This window comes from Paroedura picta, chromosome 5, assembly GCF_049243985.1.
Source record: "Paroedura picta isolate Pp20150507F chromosome 5, Ppicta_v3.0, whole genome shotgun sequence".
Taxonomy (NCBI): Eukaryota; Metazoa; Chordata; class Lepidosauria; order Squamata; family Gekkonidae; genus Paroedura; species Paroedura picta.
In genome coordinates this window covers 81,051,801-81,074,529 of record NC_135373.1, presented here as the reverse complement: position 1 = coordinate 81,074,529, position 22,729 = coordinate 81,051,801, and the positions used below count along the sequence as shown (strand labels likewise).

The following is a 22,729-nucleotide window of genomic DNA, read 5'->3' as shown; positions in this document are numbered from 1 at the left end:
ATTCACCAATGAGGATGTGAAGACAATAGCTTTCCCTTCTTAGTATACTTGACAACTGAGATGGCTGCTACCTGCCTTCTAAGGCAGCCTTTCTCAACTTTTTTTACTGTTGAGAAACCCCTGGAACATTCTTCAAGCAACCCCAGGAGTGGCATGATCATGCAGAATATGGTCAGGAAGCATAGGTGTGTGCATGCCCACTCAGGGCCCCTCGCACCCCCTCCAAGCCCATCATTAGCCATTTTGTCCATTTTGGGACAGGGGTGCGGGTCGACATGAGCATATATAGTTATATCAAACTCACACCCATTCAGGAAACCATGCCAGGGCCATCAAGAAACCCCAGCGTTTCATGAAACCCTGGTTGAGAAAACATGTTCTAAGGGTGCTGGTACTAAACCTTTTTTCAAATTCTTTTCACGGAAAAGCTAATACCTCCCCCACCTTGGCTGAAAGTGGGTCTTATCCCTTGCCATGGTTATGAAACACTTGTCAAGTATTATTATATACCCTGTTGGTGGTACCCCTTCTAAATATCACCAGGGTGTCTATCACCTTTTCTCGGTAACTCAGTTCCCTGAACTGCCCCCACTCAAACTGTGACGTTTAGGTCTGGTCAATAATCTGCAATGCACAACCTCTTCAGATCCTGGAAACATGACCTTAATGGCTGGAAAGGGGCCATAAGAATAACTTTTGCCTTTAGGTTGATAATGCTTGAATTACTCTTGGTATCACTTATGTGTGCCAGTCTTAGGGCATCCACTCCTAATGCCAGAAGACTTGATCCCGGAGATGAAGATTGGATGCTGAAAATCTTGTCTGGATGCAAAGAGGTCTAACTTTGTCTTTCCAAACTTGCTGCAAATCTGTCCACCTCTATGTTCAACTTCCATTCTGACTGATTCTTTGGCTGAGCCAATCAGCTACAAGGCTGTCCACTCCAGCCAGATATAAGACCTTAATGGACCGTAGGTACATCTCTGCCCAACAAAACCTCATTATTTCTGCAAGAGCTGTTCCATAAACTCTTGCCCAAAGTGATTCATATTTTAGAGATGCAAGTAACCACTAAGGAGGCTGAAATTTAAAATCTTAACTTACCAGCCAGGTTTGTTTGAGCTTTCCCAAAAGAAGGGTCTTGTATCCCAGAGATGCCTTTTTTCTCCATATTTAATAAGCCAGTACAGGAAGAATGGGAGGAAATGGTGCATAAAGTGGGTGCAGAATGCTAAATATTTTGTTTTACTGCTTCGAAAATCTATATAAAATATGTGTGGATAATGAGCTTTTGTATACAGCATTTAGCTCTGCACTAAGAGTCCAGGTAACATGCTCATGACGGATGAAAAGAAAAATGGCTTCACACACACACACTCTCTTAACAGATTCAAGTGGGTTAGCTGTGTTGGTCTGAAGTAGCACAACAATAATAGAGTCAAATAGCACCTTTAAGACCAACAAAGATTTATTCAAGGCGTGAGCGTTCGAGTGCATGCACTCATATTCAGTAGTGTCAAAGTTGACTGCAATGATTGCACGTACAAGAATTCAGTCAGTATTTTTCTAAATTTCATATAGTACATCTTAACACAAATAATTCACATCCAAATAGTTCTTACTGATTTTGTTTCCTATTGCTGTTTCATCATTATTGCTGTTTATCAATGTCTTGTATGTTTTATATGTTTTAAAATTGAATACACTTATAACCTATTGTGAATGACCCCAGTAAGGTAGAATGGCAGCATATACAGTATTTGGATGAATAAGGCCTTGGAGGAGGACCGTGTCTGCTCAACACCCAATCAGAGCAGCTGTCCAGCCCCTGGGTGCCTCCTCCAATTAGCTTGCCTGTCTGTCCAGCAGCCAGCCAATCACCTTCCGTCCCCCACCTCTGCCAGTGAGTTCCCTTCTCGGGAGCCTCCAGCCTTTCCAGGTCCTGGGGGGAGGGGGAGGCCATATACAGAGTTCTTCCACACACACCCCCCCAGTCTGTTGTATTCCGGAATGCAATGGGCTTGGCCCCTAGACAATATATAAAAGAAGAAAAGGATCTATGACCAGAGGGATACTTCTAGTGAGAACTCTTTTGCACTGTAATCAATTTTGCACTGTAATCAAAAGAAACCATTTTTTTCTTTTTTAGAGTGTCCTTTAAAACAGTGGTCCCCAACCTGCGGGCCGCGGCCCGGCGCCGGGCCGCAAAGGCCATGGCGCCGGGCCGCGGCTCCCTCTCCCCGCCCCCCCCCCCGCAGTAAAAAACTTCCCAGGCCGCAAGCTTGCGGCCCGGGAAGCTACTTACTGCGGGAGGGCGGGGAGAGGGAATCAGGGCCAGGCCGCGCCCGCGCGGCCCGCGGGTGCGGCCCGATCCACGGGTGCGGCCGGCGGGCGCGACCGGGCGCGGCTCGCGGGCGCGGCCCGATCCGCAGGCGCGGCCGGGCGCGGCTCGCGGGCGCGGCCCGATCCGCGGGCGCGGCCCGATCCGCGGGTGCGGCCCGCGGGCGCGGCCGGGCGCGGCCTGAAGCGTGGGCGTGGTCCGCGCGGGCGCGGCCCGATGCCCTGCCGGTCCCCAGCCTAATAAAGGTTGGGGACCACTGCTTTAAAACATTTTCAAAAACATGATATTCTATTTATCAATATTTTGTTGCACTTTTAAAAATGTGAAAACCAGATGCAACATATTTAATTTGGATTGACAGAAAGACTTGGCTACCACAAGTTCTACGGAGATCTGTTAACTAATATGCCTCTGCATGTACATATTGAAGGAAACAGCAGAAATAATACTTTGCAATTTGATGAACAACATATGACACAGAATCCCACACTAACAAAAAAAATCCCTGACACATTTAATTTTGGACCTTTGGTCCAAACCTAAGTATTTAAAAAAAAAGAAAAAAAGAAAACCCATTACCTCTATTATAAATAGTGTAGTGCTAGCTATAAACGTATTAGATCTTTTTTTAAACCTGATTTCAATATAATTTAAAATCTTAAATGAAGCTTGCATAACATTGGCACATTATAAACCGATCCTGGCTCTTAAAGTACACTGCATCATTTGTCACTGTGTAACATTTTTCACTGAGTTTTACACTTCGGTTATCTAGACTCTCAACAAAGGTGTCTCTGTGTATACACAGAACTTCTACTTAAGCAATTTACTTCAATGGAGGGAACCATTCTGGTTGCTGTGATTCTGGGCCAAGGGAGATATAGCGGTGGAAGGAGAATCAATAATGGGGATACAGCAAAGTATAGAAGTCCATTGAGGCCCAGCCCAAGGGGTTCCCATGGGAAACAGCCTGGTCGATACACACGCTGCCCTTAAAACCTCTGTCCTATCCCTAGACACATTGGTGAGAGGGCTAGGGGTGGAATTGTTGTTGATGCTTTGCAATGCCAGGTCAATCAACAAGTTCTCGACCTTGCAAGACTATTTCACAAGGCACGAGGTTGACCTTGCTTGCGTGACCAAAACGTGGGCCTGCTTGGACAAGATGGTCGCTCTAAAAGATCTGGTGCTGCCCAGGTTTTAGATCCTGCACCAGCCATGACTCCATGGTAGGGGTAGGAGGGTAGCAATCCTATTTCGGGAGAATTTTCCCTTAGGGCACTCCCTGAACCACTGATTCTACTGGCCTCGGGTGGGAGACAGTCGAGAACGTAGCTATCTGGGTGGTGTACTGTGCCACCGCACCTTTGGATTCCCTGCCAAGCTTGCTGGAGGTGGCAGCTGCCTGGACATTGCAGTATCCCAAATTAATGTTTTTGGGTGACTTCAACATCCGTATGGACTTGGCATGGATCTGGTGTCTGCCATGGAGATGCTAGGGTTTTCATAATTTGTTGCTGGTCCCACTCGTCAGGCTGGTCATAGCCTCAATTTGATCTTTGGTACAGTTGTAAAGGTAGATCTGGTGGCTAATAACATAGTTCCATGGTCAGACCACGACACCCTGAATGCCCAGCTGAGGATGCCACCCCCTCCCCAGTTGGGTGACAGATGTATTTTAGACTTACGGAATTGGAAAGATTCCTGAATGCTCTGCAGGACCCGATGCCCTCTGGCATCTTGTTGGTGGCTCTGGTGGAGGACTGACAGTCCTGCCTGTCAGCTGCTATTGACGAAATTGCTCCTAAGCACCCTCTCCGCCTTTGGGAGAGGAAGAAGGAAGTGAGACAGCTAGAGTAGGTGTGGAGGAAGGCTCGTGACGAGGCGGCTAGGACATATAGCATGCTTATGACGGCGTATGAGAATGCAGTGAAAGCAGTAAAAAAAGACTTCTACGCTGCAGAAATCATGTCCTCGAGCTCTCTCCCAGCACAATTGTTTAGATAAATCAGATCTCTTACTTCCCTTGAGGAGGGGCATCAAAAGCCAAGTGAACTGGATTTGCGCAGTGTGGCCTTATTGAGCTATTTCGCAGACAATGTCCTGTCGCTCCTCGGAGACCTTCCTGCCACAATTGATACAGTTAGCAAATTAGAAACTCCGTAGCCATCATGGGGTTAGTGTTTGATGAATTCAGATGGCTCTTGATAACCAACTGGACAAGTTGCTGGGCTCAGTGAAGGCTACCACTTGCCCCTTAGACCCCTGTTCATCTTGGCTGCTTAAGTTAGGTGACCCCTAGGAAAGAGGCCCCTTGAGGGAAACTGTAAACCTCTCTCTTGAATCAGGAGAGTTCCCAGAGGGGGTAAAAGGGGCAGTGGTTTGCCCTCTACTGAAAAAGCCATCGCTGGATCCATGGGACCCCGCAAGTTGCCTTCCACTTTCGAATCTAGCATTTCTGGGGAAGGTAGTGGTGCAGGCTGTGGCAGACCAGCTCCTGGCATTCTTAGAAGAAACTTCAGCCCTAGACCCATACCAGTTGGGCTTCTGTCCTGGCCACGGGGTGGAAACCGCACTGGTCGCCTTGATGGATGCCATCCAACGCCAGCTGGACCGGGCTGGGTTGGCCATCCTCATACTTCTAGATCTGTTGGCTGCATTTGACATGGTCGACCACAAGTTGTTAGCCCACTGCCTCGCTGGAGCCAGTATTAGCGAGACTGCGCTGCAATGGCTGATCTCCTTTCTCCAGAATCGGTCACAGAGGGTTGCTGTGGGGAATGAATTGTCAGACCCTCCGGAGCGCTCTTGTTGAGTACCACAGGGAGCAATTCTATCCTCTACATTGTTCAACATCTATATGCGCCCTCTAGCCCAGCTGGTCCGGAGTCATGGCCTGGGTTGTCACTAATATGCGGATGACACCCATGAGGATGACATTCCTGATGGATGGATGGCCGGCCGGACTCTCCCACCCCCGGAAAGATTTGCCAGATGTTTGGGAGCAGTGGCTGGATGGCTAAGGCAGAGCCGCCTGAAACTCCACTCCTCCAAGATGGAGGTCCTGTGGCTGGGAAGATGAGTGCAGTATCAGGAAGCGCACCTCCCATGCCTGGATGGGATGCAATTGACACCTGCATCTGCCAAGAATCGGGGAGCGATCTTTGATGCCTCCCTTTCCATGGAGGCTCAGGTCCGTAAGATAGCCTGAATGGCATTTTTCATCAGTGCCAAGCATAGCTACTAGTACCCTACCTGTCATCTCAACATCTCACCACAGTGATCCATGCACTTCCAGGTTAGACTTCTGTAACTCGCTCTATATGGGCCTGCCCTTAGCTTTGACCCAGAAATTACAGCTGGTACAGAATGCGGTTGCAACACCTTGAAGGGCCCATATTCAGCCTGTGTTGCATCATCTCCACTTGTTACCAGTCTGTTTCCAGATCAAGTTTAAGGTATTGGTTTTGACCTTTAAGGCTATACGCAGCTTGGGCCCTATGTATCTGCGGGACTGCTCGTCTGTTTATGACCCCCAGAGGGCACTTCTCTCTGTGGGTATGAATTTGCTGGTTTTCCTGGGCCCCTGGGAGATTCGCCTGACCTTGGCCAGGGCCAGGGCATTTTCGACCCTGGCCCCAACCTGGTGGAATGAGCTCCCAGAAGAGCTGAAGGTCCCATCTGAGTTGTCACTTTTCCGCAGGGCCTGCAAGACACAGCTTTTCCACCAGGCGTATGGTAGATAATCTAGCTGTTAGACCAGAGGTAGTCAAACTGAGGCCCTCCAGATGTCCATGGACTACAATTCCCCGGAGCCCCTGCCAGCGCAGGGGCTCCGGGGAATTGTAGTCCATGGACATCTGGCCGCAGTTTGACTATCCCTGGGTTAGACTGTCAGACTGGGACTGGAAAGACCCTGGTTAAGCTCTCCATTCTGCAATAAAGCTCATTGGGGGATATCCCTCAGTATAACCTAATTCACAGATGTTGTAAATAAAATGGAAAAAACATGTTCATTGCCCCGAACAATAAAAATAAATAAGGTTTGCAGAATTCAGTGTAGGATTCCCAATAGGCCTGAAGAGATGAGGTAAACTTTCATCAACTTAAGTCATGGCCACTGTGGCAATGAAAGGAGGTGAAGACAGAAATTAGTTCTTCTCACACGTACACTGAAGTCAGAGAGTGCAGTTAACAGAGCTGGAATCAGCCAATGCTGTAGTGTATGTCTAGTTCATTCACATGAGATAAAGCCTTGAGGTGGCAGAATAAACTGCACTACTTCAGATTGGAGGTGCTAGTTTCCATATTTCCCCATTCTTTACTCAAAAAACCCCATGGTGACTGAAACCTATCACAACAGAGACAGAAGTATTATCAACTCTTTCTTTGCCGTGCTGGTTTTCTATTTGTGAAGAATGTTTAACACAGTGAAGCATTTGACCATTTGATCCACCATGACCTTCCATCTGAAGTACTGCAAACCATTCTATCTCCTCAGGTCTGTCATCTGATTGCCACCTCATTACCCACATATATGAGTGAATCAGGCCTAGGTCTTGGCCCCTGCATGTGTGAGAAGGAATGTGCATCAGTGTATCTCTTGGATTTGTTTTGTTTGCCTCACACTATCCCTGCTTTAAAAGGTGCACCATGAAGCATGGGGGTCATGGGAAGTGCAGATCTTATCTCACACACTGACTTAGATAAGCAAAGTGGCATGCAGGTGCAATTTCATTTCAGTTGGGCCCAACCCTACCTAAAATCGTATATTGAGTTGGACTAGGCAAAATCAATAAATCAGTGTAGTGTTTGATAAAAGTTTGTCAATGCCTTGTCATTTCTTAAGGGTGGGGTGTTTCCTAGAAACTACAAAACATTATGACAGAGACAAAGGAGCTTTGTTTTCAACTTTATCTCACATTCACCTGTGACAACCTGCACTTTTTAAAAGCTTACAATGGCTGAATCAACAGCTGAAGGACTGTGAAGAATTAATTCTTCACAGAAATACAGAACCTTGAGTAACTGGATGCAGGGGACAATTCAGTCTGATTTCAGCCCTAGCTGAGAAGAGTCAAATACTGATTTTCAGAATTCAGCCCTGACTCAGTGCAGCTTAACACAGATAGAACTGGAGAAAGTTGGCAAGGAATGTGCAGTTAGATGGAGACTCCCATTTGAGTCAAATAAATGGAATAGATCTTCTAGTGAGAAGAGAATTTCCCTACTGCATCTAAACAGGGTGATTGCTATTATGAGTGCAAAGATCCCTGGCATGAGGTAGTTAGAAACTGCTTTAAGAGATCTTAAAAATTCAAGATGAATACTGGGGTTTCAAGAAAAGGGGTTTGGGAACTGGAAAGAGTGCACCAGTTTTCTGGAAACCAAGGGTTTGAGATTATTCCAAGAAAGTGTACTGAAGTATTTGGGGGAAACCCTGGAACAAAAGTGTCTCAGCAAAGAGTTCAGTAACTGGGGAAACTTTAAGAACTCTCATTAGACTGAACCATAAGAACTAAAATTAGTGCATGTACTGGTTTTACCTCAGAAATGCCAACCCCTGATTAATACCTCAAGTGCCATTTAAGTTGTTTTAAGTTACCATGAGATCCTAATCCAAAATATCGTTTATTACTAGTATCAAAGCCAATTTTAAAAATGGGCTTTGAAAAGGGGGGAAGCAGGAGGGCGTGAGTGGGTGGCTACGGCTCCCTTTGGCCCACAAAGCGGGATAAAGGGAGTGGAAAGGGCCCCCTTATTCCACAGGAGGCTCCCTTTGGCCCGGCAAGTGCTTTCACCACAGCAAGAGTGCTTCCTGGACTAAAGGGAGTGGAAAGCCCCCCCCTGATGGCAACACGGCTTTGCGGTTCATAGGGAGACTCCAAATCCCCCCCCAGCTCCCTCCCAGCAGGAATGTACCTGCGGGCCACAAAGCCCTGTTGCTGCCTCTCTCCTCGTAGGCGACAATGGAGGCCACAGCCACAAGGCTTCTAGCAGGCAAGGAGGGAGGGTGGCGGCTGGAGGGGGAGGGCCAATCAGGGTGGACCTGGATGGACAGGGCCCCGGACAGTCTCCTCCCACTTGGACAGTCTCCTCTCCACTCGGTGACTAAAAAGACAAATGGGATTTTGGGCTGTATTAAACGGAGTATCATGTCCAGATCACGGGAGGTGATGGTACCCCTTTATTCTGCTCTGGTTTGGCCTCACTTGGAGTACTGTGTTCAGTTTTGGGCACCACAGTTGAACAGGGATGTAGACAAACTGGAGTGTGTCCAGAGGAGGGCAACAACTATGGTGAGGGGTTTGGAGACCAAGACATATGAAGAAAGTTTGGGGGAGTTTGGTCTGTTTAGCTTGGAGAGGAGACCGCTGAGAGGGGATTTGATAACCATCTTCAAGTATTTAAAAGGCTGCCATATTAAGGATGGAGCAGAGTTGTTCTCTCTTGCCCCGGAGGGATGGACCAGAACCAATGGGATGAAATTAATTCAAAAGAAATTCCATCTCAACATCTGGAAGAAGTTCCTGGCAATTAGAGCAGTTTCTCAGTGGAACAGGCTTCCTTGGGCGGTGGTGGGTTCTCCATCTTTGGAAATGTTTAAACAGAGGCTGGATAGCCATCTGAAAGAGAGGCTGATTCTGTGAAGGCTTATGGGGGTGGCAGGTTACAGTGAATGAGTGATAGGGTTATGAGTGTCCTGCATAGTGCAGGGGATTAGACTAGATGGCCCATGAGGTCCCTTCCAACTCTATTATTCTATGATTTTATGATTCTAGGAGGCTGTTTCCCAAATATAAGGGAGTGAAATAGTGTTAAGGATATCTGAGGAAGTGTCTGTGCACATAAAAGCTTATACCTTGAATAAAATTTTGTTGCTCTTAAAGGTGCCATTGTACTCAAACTTAGTTCTGTGACAGGCTGGGACAGAGTTCTTCAGCAAGGAAATACATTATTACTGTGTTTCTGTCAGTAAAGGGAAGAAAAATGCAGGGAAAAATTTTGCCTCTGAGGGGGTGGGGAAGAGGATAGGGCTGTCATAACACCACACTTCAATCCTCTTTCATAATAACTTTCCAATTAGTCCCTCTCAGCAAACAGTAGTAAAATGTCCTGGAATGAATGACCCTAAATGTAAGAAGTTGTGATTACTTGCTGTAACACTTTCATGAATTCATTCAGAACTGTTCTATACTTTTGTGGGTCACAAGTGAGAGAACACTGCTGGACTCCTTCCTGTCCTGTTCATCACTGCTGGGAGAACAAGAGGAAAAGGACTCCAGGTCAAGAGCAAAAGGTGCTGGCAACAGTGGAAAACAGGTAGGAAGAGGAGGAGGAGGAGCAGTTGCTGCATGCTCAGTACTGCCTCTTCGGCAGAATGGTAAAGGGGAGTCTTGCTCTCCTTCTGCAGCTCACTGGGGTATCACTCTGAGAGCCTATGTCCCACCTGGGTAAGATGGAGGGGATGTCTCTGAAATTGACACCAATTCAGATTGGGGCCACAGTGCATGATAGGATGGTGCTTAGGGTCCCTCTCTGCACCATTTTGCCAACCTGAAATGACCCAAGGGGGAGCTGTGATCTGCCCGCTTGGAGGCTACATCTGTACTCCAGGGGTCTTCAATAAGTAACCTGTGCTCTATTGGTAGCTTGCCAGCTGCTACAAAGTAGATCAAATATCCCCCCAAAGCTCCAGAAGGAAGGAAACCACAAAAAGATCTGCTCTAGGCTTTTTTTTTTAAATTCAGATGGTATTTCGCTGTACTGCTTAGCTGATGGCTTCATTTCTGCATCCTAATCTATGTTCCGTTTCTAGCACCAAACAAAACATGGTAGCATGTCAGGAGGGAAAACAAGTAGCTGAGGGCACGGATTATTATTCAGAAGTGAGTCTCATTAAAAAAAAAGTTGGTGACCCCTAAGCTTCACATCATGTTTCTATTACCAAAACAGGGACCGTCTGCTCTTGGGGCTCTTACAGGTTAGGCAAAGAACACAGAGGCAAGCCTATGTCTCCTCTTTCCATGCAGAATGGTCCTGATCCAAACCAGGCTCATGTGCACTAGGAAACCCACTCCTTCAGAATACATCTCTCCACATAGTTGGGAACATCTCCTGGGAATAGGTAAAGTATTCTTAGGCCCAGAGAAAGAACAAGTGTTTATGTATCACTTTGTTTATATTTCTTATATGGGAAATATATATTGTTTATATTTCTTATATGGACATATATTTCTTATATGCCTCATGGCCCCCTCCAATTGGAACTTTGGAACTTTGTTACCTGCAATATTCACAAGCCCAGGTTTCGTCCAAGGTGAGTTGCTTGCCATATTGACTATTTTATTAAAATAAATGAAAATCAAGTAGCCTTCTTTAAAGCTGTCTTCTGATTAATTTAAAGAAAACTTACCCATTTCCTAGGCCGGCCTCTTGGTCGTTTTTCCCCAGTGGCTCCTGCTTTCTATGAAGACAAAGAGATGCAATATAGTGCCAAAGTATTTGAAATTGCTGTTTATTACATTATTAGGCAATTTTGATGGTTTTGTTATTTCCTGAAACACTATTCATTTTATTTATCTACTGATGATTGATTATACGGGTGATGCCAAGTGAAAAACTTTGTTCTCTCTCTCTCTCTCTCTTATATTTTTGGAGCCATGTTGATCCCATCATTTCATAAAATAGACTAAGAAATTCTTTGTTTAAGGACGGAAACTGCTTTTTTTTTAAATGGACTGTTCGCTTGTGTTCTTGTATCTAGACTGTTGATAAGAATGTATGGAAAGTAAATCAACATATTTGACAGACACTATCCTTTATCTGTTTAAAGAACATGTCTTTGTTTAATGGCCACAACAAATTCAAAATATTAGTAATGGAAGTATATACAAAAAGTTAGGGTTTACAGAAAATCAAACAATAAAAAGCCCTAGATACCAACTGGTCAGTGCATTGAGAATGTATGCTCAAAACAATTTAACACATATAAAATTGGCCCATACAACACCCATTTCCTCATTCATACCTCTATGTTGATTGCTGATTCTAATTTACATTCAGAACTTTTTAACAAGTAATTATTTTAAATTAAATTCAAAATTAGAAACATGTTAATTTTTAAGCCCCTAGAAATAGATTGATCTTTAGCCTTCACAGATTCCTCTGCATTTACATTTTATTTATATATTTATTTATTTGATTTTAGCCCGTCACTCCCACGAAGGCTCGTGGCGGGTTACAACAGCTAAAAACTAAAAGCATACAATTAAAAATATCCTATTTCATATCCAAAATATTGTGCAGCTACAGAAACAACTAACCCCCCCCCCCCAATAACCACCTCCAGGGGTGGACATGGGAGAACCGATCTCAAGCCGACAGTGATATGAACCAGGAGGGGAGGGGGTGTCCAGATCTTCCTTAGCGCACTAGCGCACCGTAGACCTGGCAGAAGAACTCCGTCTTGCAGGCCCTGCATAAGCCCGAAAGTTCCTGCAGGGCCCGCAGCTCTTCCGGGAGCTCATTCCACCAGGTAGGGGCCAGGGCCGAAAAGGCCCTGGCCCTGGTCGAGGCCAAGTGCGCTTCCCTGGGGCTGGGTATGACCAATAAGTTTTCTCCTGCAGAGCGTAAAGCTCTGCAGGGGGCAAAGGGCGAAAGGCAGTCCCTGAGGTATGTGGGGCCCAGACCACATAGGGCCTTGAAGGTAATAACCAAAACCTTGAACCAGATCCAGGCAGCAACCGGAAGCTAGTGCAGCTGCCTCAGCACAGGTTGGATATGGGCCCGCCATAAATCCTTAACACTATTTCGCTCCCTTATATATTTGGGAAAGAGCCTCCTGGGAGGAGAGTGTCTAGGTCCCTGTCCATCCAGGTCCACCCTGATTGGCCCTCCCCTTCCAGCTCCCACCCACCCTCCTTGACTGCTAGAAGCCTTGTGGCTGCAGCCTCCATTGTCGCCCACGAGGAGAGAAGCAGCGACAGGGCTTTGCAGCCCGCAGGTTTGCTCCTCCTGGGAGGGACCGGGGGCAAGAGTTTGCAGTCTCCCTGCAGGCCGCAAAGCCCTGTCGCCACCGGGGGGGAGCTTCCCACTCCCTTAAGCCCACTTTGCGGGCAACAGGGAGCCACGTCCACCCTCTCACGCCCTCCTGCCTGCCACCCCTTTCAAAGCCCATTTTTAAAATGGGCTTTGATACTAGTAAATGTAATAATTTGGTGCAAATCAACTATAAACAGAGCTCCTATGCATGTTCATTCATAAATAATCAAGCTACTCTAAATTCAGTCCCAGAAATATCCATGGGATTGCAATCTTTGTACTCACACAGCACTTTCCCAATATCAACATAATTTACAACAATCTAACATTCCGATACACAGATTCAAGGGTCCATGTTGGTCTGAAATAGCACAACAAAAATAGAATCCAATAGCACCTTTAAGACCAACAAAGACTTATTCAAGGCATGAGCTTTGAATGCACTCGAAAGCTCACGCCTTGAATAAATCTTTGTTGGTCTTCAAGGTGCTATTGGACTCTATTTTTCTTGTTATTCTTATACACATGTGGTTATAACCACAACAGAGGGCTATGCCAAGGTCTGTTACTAGTGTAAGAACATAAAAAATTGTTTCTAAGTGAGTAAGATTTGAATTTTGTGCGTTATGCTAATGCTTCTAATTACTATTGTTTAATAAATATATTTTACACCACATTTGCTGAAAAGTGAGGTTGTAAGTATAAGTCACTAAGTACAAGAAGAGGTAAATTGGAAAAAAATCTTCCTCATTTTTTTGCAAGTAGATTCAATAAGTGGAGGAACCACGAAGACTTGAGGAAGACATTTCATTTCCTCTCCCCTTACTATTTCCTCTTTTCCTTCTCTGAAAATCATCACAGCCTCTCCTCTCTCCTCCCAGCCACAAGCCACCTTACCTTTATCTGCTCCTTGTCTTCAGCTTTCTTTCCTTTCTCCACCTGGCAGTGTCTCCCTGAGAAAACTCTGGCAAAGGTACACAAAGCCAACTAAACTAGGCTCATATGACCAACTGGAGAAAATCAGACTTGCAGGAAATACCTCATTTCCCCCTGTATCCCACTACCCACACTATTTCCTAATTATCTCCTGGTAAACCCATATGCTCAACTTGCCATTTCCTTCTGAGCTTCCTACCCACCACATAACCTACATTTTATATGATCCACCATCTTCCGCTATATGTATTATTTATTTATTTTATTTTTATTTCCCTGTCTCCATATTGGGAAACCAAAGGAACTTGCTCCATTCTCCTCTCTTCCATTTTATCCTTACAACAAGGTGGGTTAGACTTAGTGTGTATAATTGGCCCAACAAGCACTGTGGCAGAGTTCAAAGTGAAGATTCAAACTTGGCTCTCCCAGAACCTAGCCTGAGTAAAAAATTTAAGTCATGTAGTCCCAAGATGTCTGGTGGTTGCTGCTGGGCCTGGCACTCTTTCTTGCCTTTTCTTGACAGAAGCCAAACTTTGAAGGCTGGCAATACTGTTGTGTTCCTTAACACAAGCCAATGTGCACATCTGTTTCTTAAAGTTGCAGATGCTTGTTGGGTTTTAATATAAGCACACATAGTGTACTTTCTTCCAATTTCAAATTTTTCTGCACATCTTGATCTCTTCTCAGGTTTACAGAAAGATCTGTGTTGTTCATACATGGCCCCAGTCTACATATTTAAGTATCCCTAGCACTTTGTTGCGGTTTTTAGGTGCGAAGTTGTGTCCAACCCATAGTGACTCCATAGACAATGATCCTCCAGGCCTTCCATTCCCTGGAGTCAATTTAAGTTCGCACCGACTGCTTCAGTGACTCCATCCAGCCACCGCATACTCTGTCGTCCCCTTCTTCTTTTGCCCTCAATCACTCCCAGCATTAGGCTCTTCTCCAGGGAGTCCTTCCTTCTCATGAGATTGCCAAAGTATTTGAGTTTCATCTTCAGGATCTGGCCTTCTAAGGAGCAGTCAGAACTGACTGGTTTGTTCACCTTGCAGTCCAAGACAGGAGTCTTCTCCAGCACCAGAGTTCAAAAGCCTCAATTCTTTGACACTCGGCCTTCCTTATGGTCCAACTTTCACAGCCATACATTGCAACTGGGAAGACCATAGCCTTGACTAGATGCACTTTTGTTGGCAGGGTGATGTCTCTGCTTTTTAGGATGCTGTCTAGATTTGCCAAAGCTTTCCTCCCCAGGAGTAAGCATCTTTTAATTTCTTTGCTGCAGTCCTCATCTGCAGTGATCTTGGAGTCCAGGAAAATAAAATCTGTCACTACCTCCATTTCTTCCCCATCTATTTGCCAGAAATTGAGAGGGCCAGATGCCATGATCTTAGTTTTCTTGATGTTGAGTTTCAAGCCAACTTTTGCACTCTCCTCCTTCACCCGCATCAACAGGCTCTTTAGTTCCTTTTCACTTTCTGCCATTAGAGTGGTATCATCTGCATATCTGAGGTTGTTGATAATTCTCCCTGCAATCTTGATTCCAATTTGTCACTCCTCTAATCCTGCCTTTCTCATGATGTGCTCCGCATGCAAGTTAAATAGGCAAGGTGACAGTATACAGCCTTGCCTAACTCCTTTCTCAATTTTGAACCAATCAGTGATTCCATGCCCGGTTCTCACTGTTGCTTCTTGGCCTGCATATAGGTTTTTCAAGAAACAGATAAGATGCTCTGATATTCCCATCTCTTTAAGAACTTGCCAGCGTATTTTGGCCATTTGATCTCTAGTTCCTCTAGTTCCCCAGCTCTTACCTCAGCAAAATGATGGTGACAAGCAAAATGTTCAAAAAACACTTAGATGGGTTCAATTGACCACAATCAATTGGTTTTAATTTTGTTTCTCTTTGTTTTCTGGTCCTTTTTTCTTAATTATTATATTATACAGTTTCGTTTGCAAGATTTTCTCTAACTGGGAGATTTTAAAATTTCCTTTTCCCCCTTTACAGCTGTGATTATCACAGTTTTATCATACATCTCACAATTTTAAGCTTTAAGAAATCCTTTCTAATCCCAATAGTGCCTATACCCTGTAATTAATAGTGTGTGCATGTGTTTTCGTTTTTCCTTTGGGAATCTATCATCTTAATGTATCCATTACTTATTGGCAAATCCCTCTACATGTCTATACCATGTAAAGGGAATTCCATTAAAAACCAGGAAAATACTGCAGCCAGTTTCTATACCCCTGGAAACTATAAATGCAGCTAAATATCTTCAACACATCACAGAGAAAATGTGTGAAAATATAAAATTCACACTAGTGAAGGGCAAAATTATCACTTCAGACTTGTTAAAAAGCATACTTCCTCTTTAATCATTTATACCAGCACTGAGTGTAAAACGAAACTTTCTAAGGACAACATTTGTTAAAAACACTGTGTAGCTGCCTACAGAAGCAAATAGATCTATAGCTGAGTTCCACTCTGAGTTACAGTGGAGCTTGCCTAAAACACAGCAACCATAATTTCACGGTATTTCTAACTTCAGACATTGTATCCAATCATACAAGAGCATTTATTGCTTTACACAAAGAGATGTCTGATGATCTTAAATAATGATAAGGCTAATCATGCAAGTACCCTGATTATTTCCTACAATTCTATACCATCATCAGCATAATGGTAACCTAAGTCTGCAAAAGGAATCCTCAGAGGTACTGAAGGAACTGTGTTATAATAATCTTGGACTAGTTTGCTTTTACTTATTGTCAGCGTTCCCATCCCGGCATGGCAGTTGTGAATTTTGTGGCTTGGATGGGGTTAGGTACTGGGGGTGGGAGGGGGTGTTTTAATTTGTTATTAAATTGTTAACTATTTGGTTTGATGTAAGACACTGAGAGCCAGTTGGCCTGGGAGTGGTGACCTATTAAGACTAATAATAAATAAAATAAATAATTACTTACATATTACCAACTCTGCAGGCCAGATGGAAGATGGCTGCGAGGGGGGGTTATTAGTTGCTGGCAGTTAATTGTTAATTTACTATTTCATGCTGTTTTAATTGTTTTATTGATTGTTGTATCCTACTGTTGTGAACTGCCCAGAGCTTGTTTGCAGAGAGGGATGTTATACCAACCACGTGCCCACTAGATCTCTGCCCATCGTGGCTTCTAAAAACACCTGATATAAGAATAAAGGGTCCCGTCCAGGAGATAATCAACCTTTCTCTCACAACAGGACAGTTCTCAGAGGGACTAAAAGAGGCAGTAGTATACCCACTACTGAAAAACCATCTCTGGGCCTGTGAGAGCCTGAGAACTATCAACCCAACTCGCACTTAGTGCTTCTGGGGAAAATGGTGGGAAGGGCTATCACAGATCAAATTTCGGGATTACTGGAAGAAGTTACAGTCCTAGGTCCATCTCAGTCACATTTCCGGCCTGGCCATGTGGCAGAGACAGCGCTAGTTGCCCTGACGAACAACCTCAGTTGCCAGCTGGACCGAGGCAGGTTGGTGCTGCTGGTACTACTAGAAAGTAGCATTTGGGCCCATATTTTATCAACAGTAAAAAAAATGGGAGACAGAAGAAGCAGGATGGACACCTGTGTACTGTGACTACCCCATGTGTATTAGGGTACGGGGACAAGAAGGGAAATGATGTTGAACGCAGAACTTGGAGGAACTGGTTGCCATGTAATCTCCCCCTAAGAAGAGTCTCCAGTCTTATTTTCCCTTCACATATCTGAAGACACGGCTCTGGAAAGCTCATCTGTAACCACTCTGCTGCAATTCCCAAAGGTCAGACTTTTCCCATACTCAATGAACATTCCACACCACAGGTTCTTGATACCCATCTCTCCACATCCATGCCCTCATTTATCTCCATGCCACCACAACCTCCCACACAACACACATTCAACCGCATGCCCTTACAGACTGGACAACCCTTCCTCTTCCCACCACCAAGCTCTAACGCCCGTTGTATTCTTGGATACAATGGGCTTTGCCTCTAGTGTAATAAATAAATCTCACTCATTCTACACGGCCAACTCTGCATGTCACTGTACAAATCCGAAGCTGCATCCCAATATCCTTTGTCGCATCACTTTTGGCTGAAAGATTTCCTATTTATATCATTGTATTTCTCTTAATAAATGGCAATGCTAGTATTCATAGTAGGAATTGATGACAAGAGTTTTTTTCCTAACTATCTGGCTCCATGGGGAGCAATCCTAACAAATTGTAGGAGGAGATGTGAACATAAGATTTTTCTTGTTGCATTTTTAGGACACCCCTGTAAAGAAAGTGAAGCAGAAGAGTGAGAAAAGTGGGAGAGGAAGAACAGAAGGTGAGAGTTATGGTGGAAATAGGAGAGAAGAGAAAGAATATGTTCCCTCTCATTGTTCTCACTCATGCATACACAGCAGCTTTTGACATATATCCAGTTTGTATAAAAGTATCAAACTCATCACCCAGCAGAACACTACAAAACCACAAAATGAAATTATATTTCTCTGAGGAAGCTATGCTTTTCCTAAAATAATAGAAAAAGAATTCTGACCTTGTTTAGAAGTTATTTTCAGGATTCCTGCACCTCCAACTTATTTTAAACGTGATATTTTTTTCAGGTGCACATACAACAAAGATCTAAAAACATATTTATCTACTAAAAGTGGAATGGGATTTTCTATCATGAATGGAAGACTTTTGTATGTGTGCCAAAAGATGTACTTTTCACATCCAAACTTTCTCAAATAAGCAAAACAAGTCACATTATTTTAAAAGTTGTAGCTCAGTGACCATGCACATGCTTTGTATACACAAGGTCCCAATTTCAGTCCACAGCAATCCACAGGATATCAAGTGGCAGGTATTGGGACATTTCTGTCTTTCCCTGGACAGTTGCTACCAGTTGGAATCGACAATACCAATGTAAAATTGACTAATCCTCTGACTCAAAAGGTAACTTCATACATTCTCCACATAATATGGAAAAGGTGCTATAGACAAAACAGACAACAGAATTAGCCTAATGCTTCTGCTGGGAATTGTGCTAAATGAAACAACATCTATGATCTTAAAGTACAAAGACAAATGCTATGTCTTCTACCAGGTAGGATGGTTTATCAGCTGTGACTACTCCTGGAGAAAGTTCAACTAGACACTGTTACACATGCACTGATAACATCCAAATTAGACTGCCTTTCAAGACAGCTTGGAAATCTCTGTGGGAGCAAAATGCAGCGCTTAGAGTCCCACTTGGCTCACCACAAGCACCATATTAGACCGTTGTTGTTTTCAACCTTAGTGTCTCCCAGTCTATTTCAAGGTGACTTTGAAGTCCCAAATAGTCTGTCTCTATCCATATTAACCTAAAATGGATGGTTGTTTTCCTTTGCCTGTCTGCATAGTTTGAGATTAGGTTAAACAAGAACTCAGACAGGACCTTACTGTGTTGCCACTCCAGGCTTTAAAACGTCCTTTCCTTCTCCAAGAGAAGGAGACTTTTAGAGTCTCCCAGAACAGATTAAACCATTTCAAAAATCCTGGCCAGTGTACAAACTACCTGTTGCTTAACTGATTACCTCTTTATTGCTAATATTCAGGGATTGTTTTCATTTTTTAGCTGCCAGATTTGGATTTTTTAAATGTTTTTTGACTTTATGCACTGTTAGGTATCTTAGGTGCCTTGACCGAAGGCAGAAAGCAATATATAAGTTCTGGAAAAAAACCCAATAATACCAAAGATCATTAACCCTCTCAAATTATATTTTTTAAAACTAATTCTGGTTGGGATGGCTAGGGACCATAACGTAAGAAACAAAAGAGATGACTAATTACTTAGTTGTGATACATTTAAAGCTCCTCTTGGACTGTTTAACTTTAAGAAGAGAGAAACACAGAAACCACCATAGTTTAGTTTTCTTGACGAAAAAAATGGCCACCAAATTCTATACTATGTTAGGACTACAATTAGGGACTGTTCCCGAAAACATCTCATTTCAAAGGCAGCTCTTTTAAGGCAAGAGAAGAGTTGCAAGAGGTCTTGATGCTTCTTATATAGTCTTTATAAAATATACAGATATAGATTTGAACGTTTTATACAAGTGTCCAATTAACATACTTGCTAATTTATTTATGTTTTTATTTATATACCGCCACTTCCAGCAATGCTGGCTCGTGGCAGTTTACATATCAGTAAGCCCTTGGAAGGCGGGCTGTGTCCGGGATGAGGAAGGGTGCTGATTGGCCCCTTCCTCCGGACAGACTATCGGAGGGACCAATCGGCAGGCGCTGACTGGTCCCTCCGATTCCCCGCCGGAGCAACTGCGAGCCGCAAACATACTTTGTAAAACAAATACAAACAATCTAATAGGGCTCCTAACCCTAATTATTAATCTTTAACCCGCTCCTAGCGGAGCGGATTAAATAATTCATTAAGGGCCCCGAGGGTGGGCCCTGTCTGTGATGAGGAAGGGTGCCGATAGGCCCCTTCCTCCGATTGTCAGTCCGGCGGCAAGGGACCAATTGCGAGCCGCGCACAGCGCCTCAGGCACAACTCCCCCCGGCACACCTGCCCGGGAGCAGCCCACGCTGCCACCCGCAGCTGCCGCAGCCGCCCGCACCGCTGCCTGCCACGCCGATGATGCCCGCTGAAACAACAACACACGCCCCGCCCAGCCTCCGACACGCCACCCACGCTTCCGCCACCGCGGTGCCGCATCCACACGGCCCGCCTGGCCCCGGGAACGTAGCGCTTTGCTCTGCCGCGCCCACCACCACCGACACTCGCCTCGCCGCCAATTTCGCCTCCTCCAACAGGTACGCCATGCCGCAGGACGCTCGGCCCCAGCCCGAGCCGCCCCTGCCCTCACCAGCCCGCTAGCGCCCGCTGCATTCAGACTGTAGCGGGCTTATTTACTAGTCAATAATAAAATTCAAATCACTAAAAGATAGCAACGTAAAATATTGCCCCATAATGAATTACTAAGCCAGCTACATAGACACGCAGCCAATGCTGCTAATGTCAAAAAAAGGGGACAAAATATTAACAGGGCCAACATAGTAGTTCTGACTCCAGAGGGAAGAGGAGCAGCCTGATCTTATCACCCCGGTCCTTTTACCCAGCCTTAACCAAACGCCTGGCAAAAGAGCTCCAACAGGGCCAACAGCTCATCCAGGTGCTCGTTCCACCAGGTAGGAGCCAGGACCAAAAAGGCACTAGCCCTGGTCCAGGCCAGGCGTATGTTCCAGAGCCCTGGGATCATCGGCAAAGTTGTATCTGCTGGGTGAAGAGCCTGGCGGGGGGCATAAAGCGATAAGTGGTCCAGCAGGTAGGGAGGACCCAAGCCGCATATAGCCTTAAAGGTCAAAACCAATACCTTGCATTTGATCTGGAAGTAGACTGGCAACCAATGCGGGTGTCTCAGCAGTGGCTTGACATGTGAGATCCTGTGCAGATACATTCTGCTCCAGCTGCAATTTCTAGGTCAAGCACAAGCATAGGCCCACGTAGAGTGAGTTACAGAAGTCCAACCTGGAGGTGACAGTTGCATGGATCACAGTGGCCAACCATTCCAAGGACAGTAGGGCACCACTGGCCACTTCGGGCATGAACATTCATTTTGGTGACCAAAGCACAAAACCCTAGTAGCCATGCTTGGCACAGATGTAAAATGCTGTCTGGGCTACCTTAGTGATCTGAGCTTCCATTGATAAGGTAGCATCAAAAATCACCCCCAAATTCCTGGCTGTTAGTGCTGATGTTTTGCCTTTTGGTACTGTCCATAGAGCATCTTACCTGTCTCTTAAGAAACCTACATGCAGGCCAAGAAGCAACAGTGAGAACTGGGCATGGAATCACTGATTGGTTCAAATTTGAGAAAGGTGTTCGGCAAAGCTGTATACTGTTGCCTTGCCTATTTAACTTGTATGCAGAGACATCATGAGAAAGGCAGGGTTAGATGAGTCACAAATTTGGATTAAGATTGCAGGAAGAAATATCAACAACCTCAGATTTGCAGATGATACCACTCTAATGGCAGAAAGCAAAGAGGAACTAAAGAGTCTCTTGATGCGGGTGAAGGAGAAGAGTGCAAAAGCTGGCTTGAAACTCAACATCAAGAAAACTAAGATCATGGCATCTGGCCCTCTCAATTCCTGGCAAATAGATGGGGAAGAAATGGAGGTAGTGACAGATTTTATTTTCCTGGGCTCCAAGATCACTGCAGATGGGGACTGCAGCAAAGAAATTAAAAGATGCTTACTCCTGGGGAGGAAAGCTTTGGCAAATCTAGACAGCATCCTAAAAAGCAGAGACATCACCCTGCCAACAAAAGTGCATCTAGTCAAGGCTATGGTCTTCCCAGTTGCAATGTATGGTTGTGAAAGTTGGACTATAAGGAAGGTCGAGCGTCAAGAATTGAGGCTTTTGAACTCTGATGCTGGAGAAGACTCTTGCGAGTCCCTTGGACCAGTGGTCCCCAACCTGCGGTCCGCAGCCCGGTGCCGGGCCGCAAAGGCCTTGGCGCCGGGCCGCGGCTTCTTCCCTCCCCCACCTGAAGCGAGAAGCTCGCCAGGCCGCGAACAAATCAGCCATCGAAGCGGCCGATTAGCTTGCGGCCTGGCAAGCTTCTTGTTTCAGGCAGGGGAGGGAAGAGAAGCTTGCCTAGCCGCAAGCTAATCGGCCGCTTTGGCGTCCGATTTGCTGGCGGCCCGGAGGGGCCAGGAGGCGAAGCCGCGGCCGCCGGCATGGCCGCTGGCATGGCCGCCAGCATGGCGGCGGCGCAAACACGCATGCGCGGACTGCCGCGCACGCGTGTTTGCGCCCCTGCCAGGGCCCCTGGGCCGCCCTCTCCCCACTCTCCGGAGCAGCGGTCCGTGGCAGCCGAAAGGTTGCGGACCGCTGCCTTGGACTGCAAGGCAAACAAACCGGTCAGTCCTAATGGAGATCAGCCCTGACTGCTCCTTAGAAGGCCAGATCCTAAAGATGAAACTCAAATACTTTGGCAATCTCATGAGAAGGAAGGACTCCCTGGAGAAGAGCCTAATGCAGGGAGCGATTGATGGCAAAAGAAGAAGGGGACAACAGAGAATGAGGTGGCTGGATGGTGTCACTGAAGCAGTCGGTGCAAGCTTAAATGGACTCCGGGGAATGGTAGAGGACAGAAAGGCCTGGAGGATCATTGTCCACTGAGTCGCAATGGGTCGGACACGACTTCGCAACTAACAACAAGTGAAAATGTTAATTGCCCTCCGTCCAGGTAGGGGATCTGTGCTTCCTGATCCTGCCCTGATCCTACTCCATGTATTGTTTATGTTCCATGTGAACTGCCCTGAGCCTCAGGGGTAAAGGTATCCCCTGTGCAAGCACCGAGTCATGTCTGACCCTTGGGGTGACGCCCTCTAG

The 22,729-nt window shown here is 45.5% G+C and overlaps 1 protein-coding gene across 4 annotated transcripts in view; it reads right to left on the bottom strand.

Moving 5' to 3' along the window:
• HMGA2 (high mobility group AT-hook 2) overlaps positions 1-22,729 on the bottom strand; it is a 178,756-nt gene that overhangs the window by 143,912 nt on the left and 12,115 nt on the right. For 2 of the 4 annotated variants that reach the window (XR_013231205.1, XM_077338718.1), the window contains exons 3-4: positions 10,758-10,808; positions 8,264-8,452 (exon numbers count right to left, since the gene is read on the bottom strand). Coding sequence is in view for 3 of the 4 variants with exons in the window: in XM_077338718.1 (XP_077194833.1) it covers positions 8,264-8,452; positions 10,758-10,808 (240 nt within the window). In the remaining variant the exon portion in view is untranslated. The remainder of the gene's footprint in view (positions 1-8,263; positions 8,453-10,757; positions 10,809-22,729) is intronic. The other 2 variants (XM_077338719.1, XM_077338720.1) reach the window with 1 other exon arrangement.